Below are 24,011 nucleotides of genomic sequence, written 5' to 3'. Positions count from 1 at the left end.
AATTAATCATAATACATCAAGGGGAAAAAAAAGGTCATTCAATGACATAGAAGGTTTTCAAGTATTTATAAGAAGACCAGAATTAAACCAAAACTGTGATCTCCAATATCTCCTCAATAAGAGATTCAGTAGAGCTAAACTGTTAACATACCTAGGGAAAATGATACTTGTAATTCTTAAAAATCATATCACTAATAGTTCAGCTAGAAGGAATATAGGAATATACATACACAAAGGGGACAGGTATAAGGTGAATTTGAAAGAAAGATGTAAAAAAAAATTAAGGGGTGAGAAAGAAGAGAGTACATTGAGTGCAGAAGAAAGGAAGACAGAATGGCATAAATTATTTCACATGAGTAGGCATGAAAGATTTATTACTGTAGAGGAGGAGATGGAAGGGTAGGTGATCGACATCACTTGAACCTCTTATTATTATTGGCTCAAGAAGCCAATTATTCAAAATAATTTGAATTATACAAATCTATCTTACCTGACAAAGAAGTAGGAAGGGAAGAAATTAAGAAAAGGGAGAGGAGAAGCAAAGTAGGGACTGATGGAAGGAAAGACAAATCGGGGGAGATAGTAGACATAAGCAAAACCCTGGTGAGGAGGGAAAGATTGAAAGGAGAGGACAAAAAAGGAGGAAAAATAGGATTGAGGCAAATACACAGATTGTAATCATAACAGTAAATGTGAATAAGATGAACTCTCCCATAAAACAAAAACAGATGGCAGAGGGGATAAAAAAAAAAACAGAATTTTACAATATTTGTGTACAAGAAACACATTTGAAACAGAGAGACATAGAAAGTAAAAATAAGGGATGTGAGAATATATTGTGCTTCAGCTGAAGTTAAAAAAACAGAGGTAGCAATCCTAATCTCAGACAAAGCAAAAGCAAAAATAAACCTAATTTTAGAAGATAAGAAAAAAAATTACACCTTGATAAAAGATACCATAGGGAATGAAGCAATATCAATATTAAACATGTAGCACCAAGTGGTTTATTCTCATAAAGTTAAGTGAGTTGCAGAAAAAAAAATTGTGAAACTATACTAGTGGGGGACCTAAACTGTGTCCTCTCATATCTTGATAAATGCAACCAAAATACATACAAAAAAGAAACTATGGAGATAAATAGAATATTAGAAAAGTTAGCAATGTCAGATCTTTGAAGAACATTAAGTGGAAACACAAAGAAATACATATGTTTCTCAGCAGTACATGCCACCTACACAAAAACTGACTGTATAATAAGGCATAAACACTTCAAAATCAAGTGTAAAAAGACAAAAATGTTAAATGTATTCTTCTAACATAATAATACAATAAAAATTACAATCAACAAAGGACAACGAAAAGATAGATTAAAAATTAATTGGAAACTAAATAATCTAATCCTAAAGAATAAGTGAGTCCAAGAACAAATCACAGAAATTATCAATAACCTTATTAAAGAGAATGACAAAAATGAGACAACATTGGGTGAAATTAATAAATATTTACAAAAAATATAAATTACCTAGATTAATAGGATCAAGAAATAGAATGCCTAGATAACCACATCTTAGAAAAAGAAAATGAACAAACCATTAATGAATCCTCTAGGGAAAATCCCCAGGGATAGATGGATTCATGAATAAATTCTACCAAACATTTAAAGAACTAATTCCAATACTATATAAATTATTTGAAAAAGAAGCAAAGAAGGAGTTCTATCAAACTCTTTTTATGACAGAAATATGTTGCTGATACTTAAGCCAGGAAGAGCTAAAACAAAGAAAATTATAGATCCATTTCTCTAATGAACTGTGATATAAAAATTTTGAAGAAAATATTGGCAAGACAAATATACTAATAACATCACAAGGATTATACATATGACCAGTTGGGATTTATACCAGAAATTCAAGGTTGGTTCAAGATTAGGAAAACTATCAACACCAATGACCATATCAATAACAAAAACAACAGAAATTCTTTTTTTTAAAATAAGTTTTTATTGATAGAACCCATGCTAGGGTAATTTTTAGAGCATTATCCCTTGTACTCACTTCTGTTCCGATTTTTCCCCTCCCTCCCTCCACCTCTTCCCCCAGAGGGCAAGCAATCCTTTACATGAACAACAGAACTCTCAGTTCTTTATAATTTTAGTGATAATGATCTTCCCACCATCATAGTACCCTGGGAAGTTGGGCACCTAATGACCAAATATATTTGCAATTGTTACTCTCTAATTCTATTATTTCAGAGTTACTATCTCCAGGGATCAAAGTCTCCTTTCCTGTTATCTTTCTGTTTCCACTCATTCCCAATACAGCTGATTCCAACTACTTCCCAGTCTCTTTTCCCCTCTGTGGAATTCCTGCTTAGTCATTAATAAATTTTCTTTCATCAATTTTTTTTTTTACACTTTCAAACTGAAACCTTTCTTCAAAAGACATTGAATTAATAGCTACCCTCTCAAATACCTTTTTTCATAATGAATTATGCCAAGAGAAGTTAGCATTTTTTTATTCCATAGTGCCAATTTAAAATCCTTCCTCTGCTAACATTGCCCAATAAATTTTTTCTTTGAGATTTCCTTTATTTTTTTGTAATTGTCCAGATCTATTATAACCCTGGCTTTACTGTCACTTTGTCTTATTTCTCAAGCCTTTATATAGTCTTTCTTTACATTTCAGCTTGTGACTTCATTCTTGGAGACTTCAATATACTTTACATGAACAACAGAAATTCTATAATTATCTCAATAGATGCTGAAAAAGTTTTGGACAAAATACAGCTCCCATTCCTATTAAAAAACACATACATATGTAAGGGCCAAAACTCTAAAAGGGTGTACTTGAATCTAAGACAGCAGGGTGCTTGTGGTTAAGTACCTACTTGGTTTAAGATGGTGGTTCTCTAAGCACATACTTGATGTAATGTAATAATGTGGTCAATCTAGTTGGCGTATACTTAGGATAATATGGTTATGTGATGTGCTACAGCTGCGTATGCCCAATGTGGTGTGGTAATGTTCTCGTGCTGGGGTATTTAAGGGAGTCCCAGAGACAAAGGGCTCTCTCGGCCTCGATGATCTCAGCTACAAAGAAGACTTCAGGCTCCAGACTCCAAAGTCCAAACTCCATCTTTGACCAGCCATGTGTCTACTTTCCTGCCTCCTTCACTTCACTCCCCCACTAAGCCCAAGGCCTTGGGTTGATCCCAAGGCCCATCAGATAATTTTGATTATATTAAGTTAAAAAGTTTTTGTACAAACAAAACTAATGCAGACAAGATTAGAAGGGAAGCAATAAACTGGGAAAACATTTTTACATTCCAACGTTCTAAGAAAAGCCTCATTTCTAAAACATATGGAGAACTGACTCAAATTTATAATAGTTCAAGCCATACTCCAATTGATAAATGGCCAAGGAAACGAACAGGCAATTTTCAGATGAAAAAATTGAAATTATTTGTAGTCACATGAAGAGGTGCTCCAAATCACTATTGATCAGAGAAATACAAATTAAGACAACTCTGCGATACCACTATACACCTATCAGATTGGCTAAGGTGACAGGAAATGATAATGACCAATGTTGGAGGAGATGTGGGAAAACTGGGACACTGATATATAGTTGATGGAACTGTGAATGGATCCAATCATTATGGAGAGTAATTTGGAACTATGCTCAAAAAGTTATCAAACTGTGCATACCCTTTGATTTAGCAGTGTTTCTGTTGGGATTATATCCCAAAGAGATCTTAAAGGAGGGAAAGGGACCCATATGTGCAAAATGTTTATGACAGCCCTTTTTGTAGTGGCGAGAAATTGGAAACTGAGTAGATGCCCATCAACTGGAGAATAGATGAATAAATTATAGTATATGAATGTTATGGAATATTATTATTCTATAATAAATAACCAGTAGGATGATTTCAGAGAGGCCTGGAGAGATTTACATGAATTAATGCTAAGTGAAATGAGCAGAATCAGGATATCATTATACACAGCAACAAGATCATACAACAATCAATTCTGACAGATGTGGCTCTCTTCAACAATGAGATGATTCAAACCAGTGCCACTTGTTCAGTGATGATGAGAGCCATCTATACCCAGAGAGAGAACCACGAGAACAGAGTGTGGAATACAACATAGCATTCTCACTCACTCTGTTGTTGTTTGCTTGCATTTTGTTTTCTTTCTCAGTTTTTTTTCTTCCTTCTTAATCTGATTTTTCTTGTGCAGCAAGATAACTGTATAAATATGCTTACATATATTGGATTTAACATATATTTTAACATATTTAACATGTGGTCTTAGATTACCTGCCTGGTAGGAGAGGGGGTGGGAAGGAGGGGAAAATTTGGAACAAAAGGTTTTGCTTAGGGTTAATGTTGGGAAAATTACCCATGCATATGTTTTGTAAATAAAAAGCTTTAATTAATAAAAAAAAAATTTAAAAGGAGAGATAGAAATTTCATTTGGGAGTCTATCTGCTAAGATTCTATACACAGGAAGGATAGGAACACAATTACAAAGCACTTTTCACATAAAGACATCTACCTAACTAGAAAAGTTAGACTTAGTCAATATAATAAAAAGATAATATTACATAAATTAATTTACTTATTCAGTACTAAACTAATCAAATGATTTAAGAATTACTTTAAAGAGCTAGAAAAAATTTAACAAAATTCATCTAGAAGAACAAAAGTTTTAAGACTATCAAGGGAATCAATGAAAATAAAAATATGAAGGGAAAAAGATTATAAGTACCAAATCTCAAACTATATTACAAAATGGTAGTCATCAAAACAGTCAAGTGCTGGCTAACAAATAGTTTGATCCTAGGCCTAGATTAGAGGTACATAATATACAGAAGGAAATGAACACATAACCTAAAGTTTGATAAACTCAAAGGTTCCAGCTACTGGGGCAAGAACTCACTGTGTGACAAAAACTGCTGGGAAAACTGGAAATTAGTTTATCAGAAACTGGATATAGTCCAACATCTCACAACCATATAACAAGATAAACTCAAAATGGGTAGATGATTTAGACATCAAGATTGATATCGTAAGGAAATTAGTGGAGCATGGAAGAAATTGCCTGTCAGATCTATGGATAGGCAGAGAATCCATGAACAGTACAAAGTATAGGTTTCAGAAGAAATAAAATAGTATTAATTGAAATTAAAATTTAAAATTTTTGCTCAAACAACACCAAGCCAAAATTAAAAGAAAAGCAGGAAACTAGGGGGAAGAGGAGGGAAATGACTTCAAGATACTCTGAAAAGTCTTGTATATATAATATATAGGGAAATGACCCACATTTATAAAAACACTCATTCCCTAATTAACCAAAGATCAAAGATATGAACAGATAGTTTTCAGAGGAAGAAATCTAAGCTTTCAATAGTCATATAAAAAACTCTAAATCGCTAATAATTAGAAAAATGCACACTAAAACAATTCTGAAATATCTCCTATCTATCAGATTATCTAGTATGACAGGAAATAAAAGTGATAAATGCTGAAAGGTATGTGGGAAAATAAGCATACCAATGAACTGTTGGATCTGTGACCTAATCCAACTATTCTGAAAAACTATTTAAAACTATGCCCAAAGGATTATAAATCTCTATATACTATATCTATACCCTGAAGAGATCAAAATAAAAATGAAAAGGACCCTTGCATAAAAAAATACTGATAGCAGCTCTTTTGTGGTTGTGAAGAATTTGAAACTCAGGGAAAACCCGTCACTTGAGGAATGGCTGAACAATTTATGACATGTGAATATGATGGAAAACTACTGTAATTATAAGAATTGACATGGAGATGAGTTCAGAAAAACCTGAGAAGACTTATATGAAGTAATGCAAAGGAAACTGAGCAGGACAAGAAAAACAATGTATACAATAAGTAATATTGTAAAGATAATCAACTATGATTATGACTTGGTAATTCCAATCAAAACAATAATCTGCCACAATTCCAAAGGACTGATAATGAAAAATGCTACCTATTTCTAGAGAAGGAGTTAATGGACACAGAAACAAACTGAAGCATTTTTTTCTCTTAATTTTTGTTTTTCCCTGCACCCCAATCACATCTAATACAAAAATATGTTTTGCATGACTTCATATGTATAGCTGGTATTGCACTTCTTGTCTTCTCAACAGATGAAAGAGTGGAAGGAAAGAAAAAAAGGGAATTGAAAATAAAAATGAAATGTGTGTGTGTGTGTGTGTGTGTGTGTGTGTGTGTGTGTGTGTGTGTGTGTATGTCTCACACACCCACATACACACACAGATCTGAGGCCCAGTTTTTTTTGCCTCAAGGAAAGGTATCTAAAGTCTTTGTCACAAAGAACAATGAGGTTGGGAGCTGCCAGAAGCCCAAAAGGACTTCAAAAGGAGTCATAGGAAATTGGACAGCAAGATTAGTAGCACATGTTGCTAGAAACATACAAATGCTTATAAAACTTTACAAAATTATTTCTTAATCTTGATGTCTTGCCAATTACCAAGATACAGAACTACTCCAGACAATCCTGTGTCTCATGTATAATTCACCACCTCACTCACCTAATTATTATCCTGATTTTAATCTTGCTCTATCTCAGACAATATATAGTTCTTCTGACCCTTCATTTCTACTCTCAATTCCTATTTACTATTCTTAATTTGTTCTTCTAAACCGAGGCAATAACATAATAGAGATTTAGGTTCAAAATATGGAAGAATTTCTAATATCCAGGGATGTCTAGCAATGCAATTTGGTTGCCTTTCAAAGTAGTGAGCTCCCCATCAGTAGACATAGTCAGACAGAATTGGAAGACTATGTCAAGCATTATTCTTTCTAGAAAGGTTTGAACTAGATGATTCCAATTCAGAATGTCCAATAATATAAGTCACTAAGAATTTTGCTCTTTCTAAATGCAAATTTTTATAGGAGGGATGTAATAGGCCAGAACTCTGGAGAAATGTTCTTGAAACAAAGATTCTTACAACAAGGTATTAACTCAGTGGAATTGATGAGACAATGGTCATCTAGTTTAGCATGGTGATTAATAGTTCTCTAGTTCAGCATGACTGATTTAATCTTACAACAAATAATGGTTCCCTAGTGATATAATGTTTGGCTTATCCTCAGTATGATGAATGAATTTGAAACTCAGGGAAAACCTATCATTTGGGGAATGGCTGAACAAGTTATGGCATGTTTCATGCACTGGACTAAATGCTAGACACCCAAAAATCTAAAAGATCCCAATTCAAAGATATGAATACCTACATAGTTTTCAGAAGAAGAAAGCAAAGCTCTCAATAGTCATATAAAATAACTAAATCGCTAACAATTAGAAAAATGCACATTAAAACAATTCTGAAGTATCCCATATCCATCAGATTATCTGAGATGACAGAAAATAAAAATGACTAATGCTGGAGGGAATGTGGGAACATAAGTATTTATCAATGAACTGTTAGTGGAGCTGTGAGCTAATCCAATCATTCTGGAAAATTATTTAGAATAATGCCCAAAGGATTATAAAGCTCTATATGTTATGTCTACACCCTGAAAAGATCAAAAGAAAAATGAAAAGGACCCCGCATAAAAAAATACTAATAGCAGCTCTTTTGTGGTTGTAAAGAATTGGAAACTTAATTATTTCAGTTTGGAAAGCAATGTAGAATTATGCAAACAAAGTGACTGAAATATCCAAACTCCTAGACCTCAAAAATTTTACTGCTAGGCATGTACCCCAAGAAGATCATTAATTAGGAGGAAGAGCCTATATATATCAAAAAAAACATTTTTTAATAGCAAAGAATTTGAAACAAAGTATTATGCCCACAGAAAAAACCATATAATCATACAAAAATCAAATAAATTGATTAAAATGAAGCAATAGACCAGAAAACAAATTTAATTATAATACAAATGAAAATACAATAGCAAAATATTTGAAACTTCTGTGAAATTATAATTGTGCCAGATAAGAAACACAAGAAGGTAATCATTAAATTAAAAAAAAAAAAAAAAAGAAAAGAAAGGAAGGGATAGATGATAGAGATATTACAAAGGTTAAAAAAAAAAAAAGAAACACAAGAAGCATCTTCCTCTTCTCTTTACAAAGGCTGAAGACTATGAATATGTAACACTATAAATATCAGATTTTATCAAAATCAAAATTGGCTAGTTTTGTTGAACTGGATTTTTCTCTTCTTTTTTATTCTGTATAAAAAGAAAATGTGTTATGTGAAATAAATGTAGGTGGTATAAAGACAAAAATATAATAAAATATACATATAACATTGCAATTTGATGAAATATACAGCTTTTTAACTCAAAAATTCATTCAATCCAAATCTGCTTCAGTGATCTTATGGTATTTACAACATGATATTGCTACAAACAATCCAATAATAAAAGAGCTAGTCAGTCTCTTGAAGTACTGATTTGAGTTGCTACCATGTGAGTTAAATCATAGCTATTTAAAGCTATACATATTCAATAGGGATGGATTGTTAAAAAGTAATTTGGTTAGGATTAAAGAAAAAAACAATTCAAAACATAAAAGTAAGTTAAAATGATAATTATCTGATCTAAATTAGATCTATTATCTATTAGTTATGTGATCTAAATTAAATCTAAATTATAGAATATACTGACAAGTAGAAGCAACTAAATTGTATAGTAAGTAAAGTGCTCTGTTTGCAATTGAAAAGATCAGTCCCAGTTCAAATTCTACTCCACACATTTACTTACTGTGATTTTCAGTAAGTGTAACTTTGAACAAGTCACTTAACCTCTGTTTCCATTTCCTTAACCATAAAATGAGGATAATAGAACCTAACTCTCAGGATTGTTGTGAGAATCAAATGAAATAACACATGTAAAATACTTTACAATGCTATAAAAATGCTAGCTATTTTTATTATATTAAATGTTTTGTTATAAGAAAAAGAATGAATTAGGAGTTCCCCTAGACTTTATTTATTTGAAAATGCAAAGCTAAGAGGCACAGTTAATAATGCTGGGCCTATCCTCTCAGAGCTGTTGCATGACACTTAGTACAATGACTGGAAAATATTAGGCACTATTGTGATGCCAGCTACAATTAGTATTATCCAAAATGTTTCTGATATGCTGTAATGTTTTGGTTATTTGCTTCTTTTTCAATGCCATGAGAAGGCAGCATAATTATATGATCTCCAGTATTTTTTAAAAATTACTAATTAATTCAAAGGACAAAGCCAACTTCTTTCAATTAATGTTCTTATTCTCCAGAAAAGCATCTTAATTTTCATTGCTATCAGTACCTGTAACTTTCCAATTATAACCAAACACTATTTCTGTATCACTAACACAACACCTTTCAGTCCCCACTTGGTTACACTAATTTAGTTGATAGAAAATAAAGTAAAAATGTCCCTCACCATTTCAATGATTTGTACTAGGCATCCTTCTTTGCTGTAAACAAATCATAAACTACAAAATTATAATAAAACGTGATATAATTAGGCAGTTTTGAGTGATTGTTGGGTTTTTTGTTTTTATTTTTTATGGGAAGAACTAGAAAAGTGCTATTAGATGGGATGTGTTGATGTATTCCAGTTTTAAAACTGAGGAAATTGAGGCAAAGAGGGTCACACAGTTAATAAGTGTCTGACGCCCCATCTGAACTCAACTTGTCCTGATTCCAAGCATTCTATGTACTATAGCACCCCCTTGGTTTTCAGGATGTATAATTTTTAAAAACTTAAATGTACTATATTTTACAAATGAAGTTTAATAGAAACTTTTAGTCATATGTATATTATATATAATGTGTATTATACATAACACACACACATATAGCCATGAAAATGTCAATTTACAATTAATACTGAAAGGAAAAGATTCTACTTGGGTATGTCATGTAGACACATGTATACAATTATTAAAATTCCTCTTCTATAACACAACACTATTCAAATATATTTTAAGGACAACTGCCAAATCCTAATTTAATATGATCTCAGAACTTATTTAAGCATTCGACCTTGAAATTCTCGGATCTAAGAATTCCTTGCAAGCCAGAGCATGCAAAACCTTCCTTATATGCTACAACCTTTTATTTGGTTTTCTTTAGTGAATTAAAAAAAATTTATTCATAGTTTTTGCTTTTATATCACTTTCATTTCCAAATCTATCCCTCTCCCCACACTAATCCAGCAAATCTTCTTGGCTCTTTTGTTGCTTTTTTTCCTAGTATAACTACATTATTCCAGGTAAGACATGATTTTGCTCTGCCTTCCCATAGAGCATGACTGAAAAGACTGCTCAATCTGGAGTCAAAAGAGCAGCATGAAACTCACACCCTTATTTTTAACACCTGTGTTTTGGGAAGTAAGCTCCCTTCCAGGAGCTTCAATATCTTTATTAATTGTGAAGAAGCTCATTTCTAAGTTCCTTCAAGCTCTAGATCCCCTAATTCTAAAGAATGCTCATGCCAAGCACAGAGAAGTCTAGGATGTATTTGGGTGGGGAAAAGGGGCAAAAACATCACTGCCCCAGGTGTCATCCAAAAAAACAGGTATGTTCAGATGACAATAATTTGTGACTCATATATAAGAACCACAAAATCCCCCAAATTTCACAATTCCCAATAATGTTTGACTTGCTACTACTGGTTACTAAGTTCTCTATTAAACTGAATTTTAAAAAATGAATTAGTAATATTATAACTTCAATTCAATGAATAGGTGTTAAATATATTGTGGGCAATATGTTAGTGGCTAGGGACACAAAACACAAACACAAAACTTTGTCCTTAAAGAATTTAGAATAAAATAAATTACCAAAATTTATGAATTTAAAAATGTAGTAATTAAAATACATTTAAAAGAAAATAAGAAACATGTAACTTATCTTTGTATCTCTCCTAATATTTAACACAAGTAGTAGAAACTTAACAAATATTTGTTAAATGAAAAAATGACAAAGTTAAAAGAGCAATATGAGTACATTTCTCTTTTCATCCAGCAACTGTTACTTGAAAACTAACATTTGACATTAGGACCAGGGACTTTTTTATAATGAAAACTAAAGACCTAATTAAAATGGAATGGAAGAAGAATCAATCAAGCCAACTTAATCTATGACTGCTATAATTGAATTTATTTCATATAGAAACAGTACATTTAAGTCATCTGGCTTTTTAAATTAAGAAGAATAGAAAATGCTAGTTTATACACCAAACTAAATATACATGCACACACAGACATACACACCACGTAAATCTTTTGCTTCAAAATCATGGCCATTTTAGAGCATACACACAAAGTGGAATGGTAAGGAGAGGCAATGAGAGGGGACAGGGAAAAAAAAAAGGAGATACCTACATATAGCGCTCTCTCTCTCTCTCTCTCTCTCTATGTATATATATATATATATATATGTAGACATTTATGTCTATGAATGTATGAACACAAAGAAATGTTTCTCATTTAGCATTCTCATTTTATAACCTCATGAGTTACTGCTGTAAACATTTAAAGCTATGTTTCATTTTACAAGAGGCACAAATAGAATGTCATTTCTTAATGCTAATGTTACAGCCTAAATGAAATTCTTTCAAATATACTTACCTTCATACTAGAAAAAAAATGTAATTGTGGCACCTTTTCTTAATACAATTAAACAATTATTAAATGCCTATGATATATATAAAGCGCTGTGTTAAATTCTAAAGATACAAATATGAAAAATTGTATTTCCTATCCTCAAGAAACTAAAATCTAGTCAGAGGGAGGGGAATCTACAAATAAATAACTATACAAAAAGAATGAAAATTAACATCGAATAGAATATAATGAGAGCTTCAAAGGAGGCTTACTTCTAAGCATGAAGATAAAGGAAGTTGTCAGTGAAGAATATGGCAGCTCCTGAAGGGAGCAGCAGAAGATCAAGGTTTTAAGAACAGGAGAGATATGGCATTAAAATATCCAGCCTTGGGGTAAGGACTAAAGAAGAGAACTGAAGCTAAAGAAGTCATAGGGTAGAAATAGGAGGAAATGATACATCCATGTATAGGTTCAAGAGAACGAGAAGTGAGAACATTTTTTTAAAAAGTTCACTGAATCATAATCTCAGAAACAGTTAGTAGGTATTTCAAAACCCAAGCAACATACTTTAGCATATGATTATATAGCTTTTCTTAAAAATCTGTAGTGAAGAGAGAGACTTATTTCTTAGGGCTATAATTATTGAAAAATTCTTCCTTACATCAACCTAAAATTGTTCTTGTTTGCAAATTCAACCCATTGCTGCCAATTCTATCCTCTAGTATCATTCCCTCCCTCAAAAGAAAAAATCTTCTTATATAAGACAGTCCTTCAAATATTTGACACTTAGATGTCACCCTCATATGGATATTTTTCAGAAAAACATTATCCTTACTAAAATGTGTCATGAGGAACTAAATACAATGCTATATATGGTCTATGACAAAATTTAGATCTATCATCCATGCAGTACAAGATTTCATACTCTACTTAGGTTCCAAATCACAGTGTTGATTTGTATGTATGTAGCTCCCTAAAACCCCTTAGTGTTTTCCAGATGAATGGCAGTCTAACCGCATATCCTTTTAGTGTCCTCATAAAGATGATTTTTGGAAGGCAAGTATTAGGTTTTACATTTATCCTATGAAATTTCATCTTATTAGATTCAGTCACCAAACATCTAAAGTGCCAAAATCTTTCTAAATACTAGCTTTCAACATATTAGCTATCTCTCCCAGTTTCAGTACTCTGCAAATCTGATGAAGATATATATGTTATCTATATCTTTATTAATGTCCTAGCTAACCTCAACCCATTAATGACTGCTTCTTTGGGTCTGTTCTTTCAAATAGTTTTTAATAAACCTAAATACACTCTCATTCAGTCTATAAGACTGAAGAATAATAAGAGATTCTTTTAAATTCTTTGCTAAATTTAAGCATACTATGTCTATGGGACTCCTCTAATCTAGTCTAATAACTTTATCAAAAAAGGAAACGAGGTTTAAATGGCATGACCAAAATTGACAAAACCATTTTGAAACATATAATTAATATTTCTTTTCTACATATTTACTAATCATTCTTTTAATAAAAAGTTTTAGTTTTTCTGACCTAGTCCTGGATAGGAAGGCTCCTGTAAAAAAAGATGGAGAGAAAAAGAGGGACTGTTTTGCCATCAATAAGGTAATAATTACTAAGGAACATATCATCAACATAGACAAGGAGATCTGGGAAGGGTTTCAAAAAGTATAATTTTGTAGTTTCTACAGGAAATCCATAAATTTACCATTAAAGAGAAATAAATTACAAAAATACACATTATTACTAGAACTAATATTAGCTGATAAATAAGCAGGAAATGCTTCATACTGTGTCCAGACACATTTTCCAGGGAATGAAATTAGAATAGAAATTAACCAAACTGTGTACAATACTTACCTAATACTACTTTAAAAAGCTGGATTCAAAGAGATACTAAAGAAGGGAAAGGGACCTATATGTGCCAAAATGTTTGTGGCCACCCTGTTTGTAGTGGCTAGAAACTGGAAAATGATTGGATGCCCATCAATTGGAGAATGGTCGGATAAATTGTGGTATATGAATGTTATGAAATATTATTGTTCTATAAGAAATGACCAGCAAGATGAATACAGAAAAGCTTGGAAAGACTTACATGAACTGATGCTGAGTGAAAGGAGCAGAACCAGAAGATCATTATATACCTCAACAACAATACTGTATAAGGGTGTATTCTGATGCATGTGCATTTCTTCGACAAAGAGAAAATCTAATTCAGTTCCAATTGATCAATGATGGACAGAATCAGCTACACCCAGAAAAGGAACAATGGGAAATGAGTGTGAACTGTTTGCATTTTTGTTTTTCTTCCCAGGTTATTTTTACCTTCTGAATCCAATTCTTCCTGTGCAACAAGAAAACGGTTCGGTTCTGCACACATATATTGTATCTAAGATATACTATAGCACATTTAACATGTATAAGACTGCCTGCCATCTAGGGGAGAAGGCAGAGGGAAGGAAGGGAAAAGTCGGAAAGAAGTGAGTGCAAGGGATAATGTTGTAAAAAATTACCCATGCATATGTAATGTTAATAAAAAGTTATAATAAAAAAAATTTTTAAAGCTGGATATCAATGTAGATAAGAAGTATATTGAATTTTGTTGTTATAATAAAATTAATAAGCTGCAACATGATGCTAACATTGATATATTCTAAAATTTTGCTAGGAATCTAAATCAGTCTGCCAATTCTACTCTTTCCCATGAGCCTTGTGATTGAGCTTCTATGAGACTGAGAGTCAATGAACTTTTTTAAAAAATACTCTTACAGGTTAGACTTACATGAATTAATGCTGAGGGAAATGAGCAGAACCAAAAAAACACTGTATACAATAACAAGATTATGTCATGATCGACTGTGCTGGACTTGGTTCTTCTCAACTATGTAGGGACTGAAGACAATTCCAGTAGACTTGGAATAGAAAATGCCATCCACATCCAGAGAGAGAAACTGAATGTAGATAGATTAAAGCTTAGTATTTTTACCTTTCATGGTTTCTTTTTTTCATGTTATTTTTTCCTTTTTATTTTTCTTGCATAGTATGATAAATATGAAAATATTTTCAAAAGAATTACATATATAACATTTTGCTTGCTATCTTGGGGAGGAGGAAGCTAAGAGAGGAAGGGAGAAAAATCTGGAATATAAACCCTTACAAAATTGAATGTTGAAACTATCTTTACATGCCCTTGTAAAATAAAATACTATTGACAATTTTTTAAAAGAGAGATTTCTCTGCTTATCCCAGAGGGAGATGAGAGTAGAAGCAGAGAAGGGAACTTGATCTACCAGACCTGCCTTTTTCCATAGCAATGAGATTGATTCAATTTTGCATAAAAGCAAAAGCTCTGCTCCCACCCTACCCCTAGCTTTTTCCCTTTTAGGATTTTTATACAATGAGTAAATCACTATGAAAATATTCTTATACCTCTAGTTCTCTTGCACCTGAATTTTGTGATTATCTTTCTTCCTATTTCTAGCCTATGACTGTTCTAGTTCAATTCCTTTCTTCATTCAGTCTTAACCTCAAGGTCAATTATTCTAATGACACATTTCTCCTCTGCTCATGCATCTTCCCTCTTCTTCTGATTCTTCCAGATGCTGTCTCCTTCAATGCCAAGTTCTCTAATCCCCAAGCTAAAAGTGAACCTAACTTCTTTGAAAATGTGAACATCTGCCCTTTTCCAATATTCTACATTTTAAAAATCTTGATTATGTAACACTTATAACAAGTGTACACCTTATAACAAGAGCTATAATTTTCTAAACTAACACAACAGAAACCAAATTTAACAGAAAGCCAACTTCTATTACCTATCCAATGAACAATAATTTTATTAAAATCCTACTTTGTGCCAAGCACATGCCAAGTATGAAATTATTCTAAATGCTAAGTTACTATAATCTCCTAACAGATACTAACTCCTTGATGCAAAACAAAAAAAAATAAGGATTTAATTTTCTTACTGCATGCATATATATCAAATAGTTTCAATTCTTTGAACCACCTGCTTCTTGAGTATTGAAGTTTAGTTTTACAATTCAATAAATTAATTATTAAACATTACTGTGTTTTTAACACATTATCCTAGAAAAACTATAAAACATGGTACTTGTTCCCTAAGGCATTCACAACATAACTGGAAAAAATAGCTCATATAAAGCTATTAACAAACAACATAGGTGAGCATAAATAATTTAATGATAAACTATATGGCATGGAGTTTAAATAAGAAAGCATAAAAAGTTTCTGTTACTATTTTTGGTTCATTAGAAGCAAACTTCTTTACCAGATCTTCTCTAGTGAAAAATTAAGTGAAATAGAACTGAGGAGATATTTCACAAACTAGGGCATGTTTAAAATATATATGTATATAGTTTTAAGACACGTCAAGAATGAAACATGTACAAAATATTTACTACGCAAAAATTCTTAACACTCAATACTTGAATATACAAAATATTCAAGTTATTCCATCCATATAGCTTGATAATTATACCATTATATTCCTTTTTAATTTTAAAATTACAAACTAATGAATTAGGTATTCAATATTTGACTACCTCTTTCTTATTTTTACAGTTTTTTAGAGTTCATTCATTGTTCTCAAGTTCCCCCCAAATAATTTTAAAATATTATCTCAAAACAAATTCTAGAGCAGAAGAGCCAATAAAAGAAACAATTTTCCATTCAAGACATCTTAGAAAGCCAACAATTCTTACAACAGTAAGGAGTGTCTTACTGAAGTGAGAATGAAGCAAAGTGCAATATAGGCAGGCCTAGCAAGCCAGCAGGGAAGTTCCTCCAGCACAAACCACAAGTAAGCCCTCAAGTCCCCCCCAAATCCAGGCACAAGCTAGATGCAAGATGCAGCATCTTGGTGCAATAGCTAGCACATGTCCCATTTCAAAAAGTTAGAGCAATCTTTGAGGGCAATTAAGTTGGCAACATCAGTCCCCAGAGTTCTTAGCCTACAAATGGTAAGGAAGCCAGATAGCTGGTCAGAAGGAGATTACAGGGAACACTTTTCTGCAGGACTCTATTGCATTGTCCAATGGGGATCCAGCTCACAGATCCAGGTCACTGTCACAATTGGTAAGCAAAAGCACTAGCACACTAGAGTGTCCAGCTACATGGCATGAGTCCAAGGTGGAAAAGAGTAGTTGTGGTTGCTCACAGAGTAGAGCACAGGGCAGAAGAGCAGTGACCATATCTCTCCTTAGATTACACTACCTTAGAAGAACTTATAACTTACAGATCCCCAAAATTAGGTCTGAAAAGAGCAGCATGAAAAACTCAAAAAATTGGGACAGTACCCATACCCACAATCTACTTGAGTAGCAAAGCCCAATTTAAACATACAATTAAAATCAAGAAATAGGCTGGAAAAATTAGAGGAAAAAAACTCACTTAACTATAAAAAGTTACTATAGTGACAAGAAAAATCACTCAAAAGAGGACAACAAATGTCAAAATAACTACCTACATGTGAAGCCTTAAAAAAAAAAAAGCACAAATTGGTTGTGCCTGAGAGCCCCTCAAAATATAAAAACAACTCCTTGGAAAAGTTCAACAAGGATTTTTAAAATCAAATAAAGAGAGGTATAAGAAAATTGGGAAAATAAATGAGAGTGGTCTAAGAAAATCACCAAAAAGAAGTCAACAGCTTGGTAATGGAAGATCAAAAAAATGGGGGGAGGGGGAAATGCAAGAAAATTCACTGAGGAAAGTAACTCCTTAGAAAGTACAATTGGCCAAATGGAAAAGGAGACATAAAAGCTCACTAAAAAAAGTAATTTCTTAAAAATTAGAATTAAACAAGTGAAAGTTTGAGAAAAGAAAGAAAAAGAAAATAGCCTAAACATCATCTTTTAATAAATTATTTTTAAAAATTGCTCTAGTATCCTAGAATGGGAAGGTAAAATAGAAATTGAAAAAGTCTATCAATTATCTTCCCCAAAAAAATTCTAAAATAAAAATGCTCGAGAATATTACAGGCAAATTCCAGAACTCTCAGGTGAGAAATAAATACTGTAAGCACCCAGAAAGAAACAATTCAAATATTGTGAAGCCACAGTCAGGATTACACAAGGTTAGCAGCTTCTGCATTAAAAGATTGGGAGGCTTGGAATATAATAATCCAGAAAGCAAAGAAATAAGAATTACAACCAAGGATAAGTGAATCTGATCATAATTCTTCAGGGGAAAAAAATGGAAAATTAATAGAGGACTTTCAAGCATTCCTGATGAAAAAAAATCAGAAAGTTGATTGGAAAAATTTATTTTTAAATACAAGTTCAAGAGAAGTATACAAATAGTAAATAGAAAAGAGAAAATTTAAGGGACTAAATAAAGTTAATTTACTGTTTATGTTCCTACATGAGAAGATGATACTTGTAATTCTTAAGAACTTTATTACTATTAGGACAGTTGTAAGCAGTATACAAAGACAGATGATATGAATGTGAATCGACTATGATGCAATGATATAAAGCAAAACAAAATTAAAGAGTGGGAAAGAGGGATGCACTGGGAGAAGGTAGAAGGGAGAAGTACAATGGGGTAAGTTATCCCACATAAAAGATGAAAAAAGAACTATTTCAGCAGAGGAAATGATTGAAGGGGGTGGAGGGTAGAGTGACAAGCAATACTTAAACCTTACTCTCACTGGAACTGGCTCAAAGAAGGAATAACAGTAGAGAAATTTATTTTATCTTATAGGGAAGTAAGAACAGAAGAAGATAATAGAAAGAGAAAGAACTGATAGAAAGGAAGGCAGATTGGAGGAGGTAGTGCTAAAAAGCAAAACACTTGTAAGAACACATAAGGAAAGAGACAAGAATAAACTGGAGGAAAATAAGCAAGAAGGAAATACACAGCAATCCTAACTGTGAATGGGATTACCTAATCAATAAAAGAGAAGAAAATAACAGAGATTAAAAAAAACCAGAATCTTACAACAAATATGTTTAGTAGAAACATATTTAAAGTACACACACACACACACACACACAGACACCTGACACATATGTAAGGGGCTTGAGCAAAATCTGTTACGCTTCAGCTGAAACTTAAAAAAATTTTTTTTTAATTTTTAAAAAGCAAGGGTAGAAATCATGATCTCAAGCAAAGCAAAAACAAAAATAGATCTAATTAAAGGATATAAAGAAGGAAATTACATCCTGCTAAAAAGGTACCACAGACAATAAAACAATTATCAGTACTAAACATATATGCACCAAATGATACAGCATCTAAATTTTTAAAGAAACTAAATGAGTTACAAGAGGAAAATAGACAATAAAATTCTACTAGTGGGAGACCTCAACTTTCCCCTCTCAAAACTAGATAAATCTGACGCCCCCCCCCCCCCAAAAAAGACAAGAAACAACATAAGGAGGTGAAGAATTTTAGAAAAGTTAGATATGAAAAACTACTAGAGAAAACTGAATGGAAATAGAAAGAATTATACCTGTTTCTCAGGGATACATGACACCTACAAATAACAACTGACCATGTATTTGGGCATTAAAAACCTAACATCAAATACAGAAAAACAAATATTAAATGTATCCTTTTAGACCATAATGCAATAAAAATCAAAGGGTCATGGAAAGATCAGTTAAAAATTAATTGGAAACAAATTAGTCTAATTCTAAAGAGTAAGTAGATCAAATATGCAATTTTATCCAAATTAACCCATAGATTCAATATCATTCTAATTAAATTAACAAAAAAAATTTTACTGAGCTAAAAAAAAAAAACAATTCATTTGGTAAGATAAAAATTCAAGAATATCAAAAAAAAACTAATGGAGAAAATGCAAAAGAAAGCTTAGCACTACCAGATTTTAAACTATCTTACAAGGCAATAATTATCAAAACTGTCTGGTACTGGTTGAGAAACAGGTAGTCAGTGGAGCACAGCAGAAATACAATCTATTGTAGCAAATGAATCTTCTTTGACAACTGTAGAGATTTAAATTTTGGGGATAAAATTTCATGATTTGATTAAAACAAACAAACAACAACAACAAACACATTGAGAACCTGGAAAGCAGAATGGCTGAAACTTGAGCATACACTGTTATCTTACAACATTAACAAGATTGTCAAAATGGATATATGATCTAGATATAAGAAAGAAAGGGAGATATTACAAGAAAATCTGAAGAATGGAATGTATTATTTATCAAAACTTATAAATAGGTAAACAATTTATCTACAAAGAAGAGATAAGATTATTGTGAGGTGTAAAATGCCCTTTAACCCAATAATAACACTATTAGGTCTATTTCCCCAAGATAATTAGGAGAAAAGGAAAAAAACCTAAATGTTCTAAATATTTATAGCAGCTCTCTTTGTGGTAGCAAAAAAACTGCAAATTGACTTAAATTAATGAATGGCTAAACAAATTGTGATAAAAATTCATGTTATTCTGCCATACGAAATGATGAGCAATGATTCTGGAAAAGCATCGAAAGACCTCCATGAAATAAATAATCAAGAGCAAAATGAACAGAACCAAGAGAACATTGTATACAGTAACAATATTGTTTTAAGAATAACTTTGAGTGACCAAGTCATTCTAATATAAACCCCCAAATTAACTGCAAAGATACTAAGAAAATGCTGTTTGAATCCAGAAAATGTACTGATATATGTGCGTGTGTGTGTGTATTATGTTATGTATATGTATATTTATATACATAACATAATACACACACAAGCTTTGTGTCTAATAGTAATCATTTTGAAGTTTCAGAGGGTGGAGGGAAGAGGGGGAAAAAATAAGTTACTTCATTGTAATTTTGAAAGGAATAGCAAATTGTACTTAATGGATCTGCAATTTTTTTTCTATTCCACTTTTGTTATGGAAATACTTATTTTATTTCTTAAGTTCAGAATAAAATAAATTTGTTAAAAAGAGAGCCATGTATTTTTTAAAAAGAAGAGATTGAAGAAGAAATCATAGAAAATATCAAAACTTTCATTAAAGAGAATGACAACAAGAAGACAACATACCAAAATTTATGGGTTGCATCCAAATCAGTACTTAGGAAAATGTGTATCTCTAAATGCTTACATCAATAAAATAGAGAAAGAGCAGATCAATGAACTGGGTATGCGACTAAAAAAAAAAACCTAGAAAAAAAGCAAATTAAAAATCCTCAATTAAGCATTGGAAATCCTGAAAATAAAAGGAGAAATTAGTAAAACTGAAAGACAATCTTTGGACTATTAAATAAAATTAGGAGCTAATTTTATGGGAGAAAACACAATAACATAAATCATTGATTAATTTGACTTTAAAAAAAGAAAGAAAACCAAATTGCCAGTATCAAAAATGAAAAGAATGAATTCATTATTAATGAAGAAGAAATTAAAGCAATTATCAGGAGCTATTTTGCTCAAATACGTGCCAATAAATATGACAAATAAATATACTATGTGCCAATAAATCTAAGCAAAATCAATGAATATTTACAAAAATATAAATTGCCCAGATTAATAGAAGAGGAAATAGAGTACTTAAATAATCCCATCTTAGAAAAAGAAACAGAACAAGTCATTAATGAATTCCCTAAGAAAAATATTTCCAAGGCCAGAGGAATTCACAAATGAATTCTATTCAACACTTAAAGACAATTAATTTCAATAATATATAAACTATTTGGAAATCTAGACAAAGAAGGAGTTCTACCAAATTCCTTTTATGATATAAATATAATGTTATACCTAAAAACCAGAGAAAAAATTTTGGACCAACTTCTCTAATAAATACTGATACAAAAAATTTAAGCAATAAGATTATAGTCATATATCACAAGGATCTTACACTATGAGCAACTGAGATTTATACCAGGAATATAAGTTAGGAAAATTATCAGCATCATTAACCATATCAACAACAAAACCAAAAGAAATTACGATTATCTCAATAGAAGCAGAAAAAACTTTTTACAAAGTACAACACCCTTCCTTTTAAAAGCACCAGAAAGTATGGGAATAAATGGAACTCTCTTTAAAATGGTTAAATATTATCTATCTAAAACTTCTGGAAAACATTATCTGTAATGGGGATAAGTTAGAAGCCCATCCACTAAGACAAACTGTGAAGCAAGGATGTCTATTATCACCACTATTATTCAATGTTATACTAAAAAGACTCATTATAGCAAGAAGAGAAGAAAATCACCTAAGCTCAGGATTTAGTCTGAGTGCTGGCTCATCACCTTGATCAAGATATAAATAGATTGGATCACCTTTGTGGTAAGATTAAGATCTTGACCATAAAATAACATAAAATACAAGCGAATATGGAAAGGGGTAAAAAAAAAAAAAAATCCACTTACATATAGTTTTTATTATTGCCAAAACAATTGTTTTCTCCTCTTACTGAAGCTGAATAATATAGGAAGGCAAATAGCACATACACATACTCAACTACACCGACAATATAAACACAAGGGAATACTTTTTTAACCATCTAAAGGATAAAAAATGTTGATATAATTTAAAAGGAAAGTTTGCTATAATATCCTAATTACTGATGTTAATGAGTATCATTGTTGGTTACCAAACAATTGCTATATATACTAAAATCTAACAATTTCACACTTACACCATGACACTTTTTCTAATGGGCTTCTCATCCAAATCTTCATCTGAGCTGCTGTCAGTTGCATCAGAGTCTAAACCCTCTTCAACATGAGACAACAACCCTGTAGCCGATAGTGCAAACTTCTGAATTTCTGCAATGGTGCACCTTGCAAAACCATTTTTTGTATCTTTCCACAAATCATTCTCTGAATTAGATAAGCAGACTTCTGGTTTAATTTCAGTGCATCTGTGGAAACTATTGTCTAGAATCCTGGCAGGTTCATGAAAGATCCTCATTCTTTGGGACTGATGCTTCATAGAGAATTTCATCTGTTGACCACAGTGTTTAACAACATGCTTTGCCAGTAGCATCTGCAAATGTTTCTGAGTTCTTTTGGCCTGGCTAAGGAGAATTTTTTGTTTGCTTACACAATGAAGTAAACGAGCATTCACTTCTTCTTCTTTCTCAGTGGCAGGGGAGCTAATAAGTACATTTGGGTGCACAGGCCAAACTTTCTTTTGCGCACACTGCAAAAAACTCTTTTTACTCTCAGCAGCAGAAGCTTTATCCAAAAGACCATTCTTTTGGTACCATTTACAGTTTGGAAGCTCTATGTTTTCCACACTACTGACTTTGGTTACATTAGAATCCAAAACACTTGGCAAATCAGTCATGCACTGGCTTGTGGTCTCTGATAAAGGTTCCTTTTTGATGAACTCTTCAGAATTAGGAGGACAAATTCTACTGAGCCTAATGCTGGTGCCATTCCTTAGCGCATTTTTTAGCTTACTGCAATTAGGGTCCCCTAACTTTTTTTGTTTATAATTTTCACTATACATGTTTATTGAAGAATTAGAACTCATTAGAAAGACTGTCTGATAATGTTTTGAAGGCTGAGGAGAGCCAAAGTGTTTTAAATTCACAAAATTAGCATTAAGGCTAGGTTCAGGAGTTGGAAACCCCAGCATTGAGCAATTAATCTGTGTGATGGAGTCTCCCTTTAGGTTTTCTTCAACAGTTCCTGGACTTTCCATACAAAGCACTGTGTCAGACTCCATGGTTCTAGACAAAGAAGATGACAAGTGGATACCATGTCCCTTCATTTCGGCCTCTCTCAAAGCTGGGGTCATGGCGACTCCTATGGGTAATTGCCGGAAGCCTGGAAATAAAATAGAAAAATGAATAATCAAATATTTACACACTTAGGCATCAAGTTTTTCACTAGCACATAACTTTTCTAGATAATGGACTGCACATTTATGATTTAAAAGAATAGAATGGAGTTCCTTTCCCTTCTAATGCTCCATCATCAGCTGTTTCTATGTTAGCAAGACTTTAAATAGCTTATAGTGTGGCAATAAGGGCAAAAAGTACTGTTTCTTCTGTGAAATTGAAACCTAAAATGCCAAAGTTTCAAAGTATCTGGACATCATACACAGAGGAGGTACTCAAAGAAATATCTAAGTAAATGAATTAATAAATGCATGGAAGTTAATGTCAAAACTTGTATTTAGACAAATGCATAAGATCCAAATGAAAAATTTTCTACCCCTGAATCTAGGCCCTCATTTTGATTGTATAGTTTCCTTAAAAGCTAGAATTAAATATTTTTAAAAGTGTGTATAATTGTTTTATTCTACATTTATGAATATAATATTCACTTTAAACTTATTTTAATCACCTATATTCCAATATCTAAAATTCAAAATATTCTATTACAATAACTATATCTACATTAAACAAAAAGATTTTGAAAATACTCATAACTTAGAAACTA

The 24,011-nt window shown here is 32.0% G+C and overlaps 1 protein-coding gene across 2 annotated transcripts in view; it reads right to left on the bottom strand.

Annotated features, from left to right (window-relative positions):
- Positions 1–23,416, bottom strand: part of KANSL1L (KAT8 regulatory NSL complex subunit 1 like) — a 156,232-nt gene extending 132,816 nt beyond the window's left edge. The window contains exon 1 of one of the 2 annotated variants that reach the window (XM_051983632.1): positions 22,256–23,416. In XM_051983632.1, the coding sequence (XP_051839592.1) occupies positions 22,256–23,364 (1,109 nt within the window). In that variant the 5' untranslated portion in view covers positions 23,365–23,416. The remainder of the gene's footprint in view (positions 1–22,255) is intronic. The other variant, XM_051983631.1, reaches the window with a different exon arrangement.
- Between the last annotated feature and the right edge of the window lie 595 nt (positions 23,417–24,011).

Source organism: Antechinus flavipes, chromosome 3 (genome assembly GCF_016432865.1).
Source record: "Antechinus flavipes isolate AdamAnt ecotype Samford, QLD, Australia chromosome 3, AdamAnt_v2, whole genome shotgun sequence".
Lineage (NCBI taxonomy): Eukaryota > Metazoa > Chordata > Mammalia > Dasyuromorphia > Dasyuridae > Antechinus > Antechinus flavipes.
The sequence above is the reverse complement of the archived record's forward strand: the minus strand, read 5'-3'. Positions and strand labels throughout refer to the sequence as shown.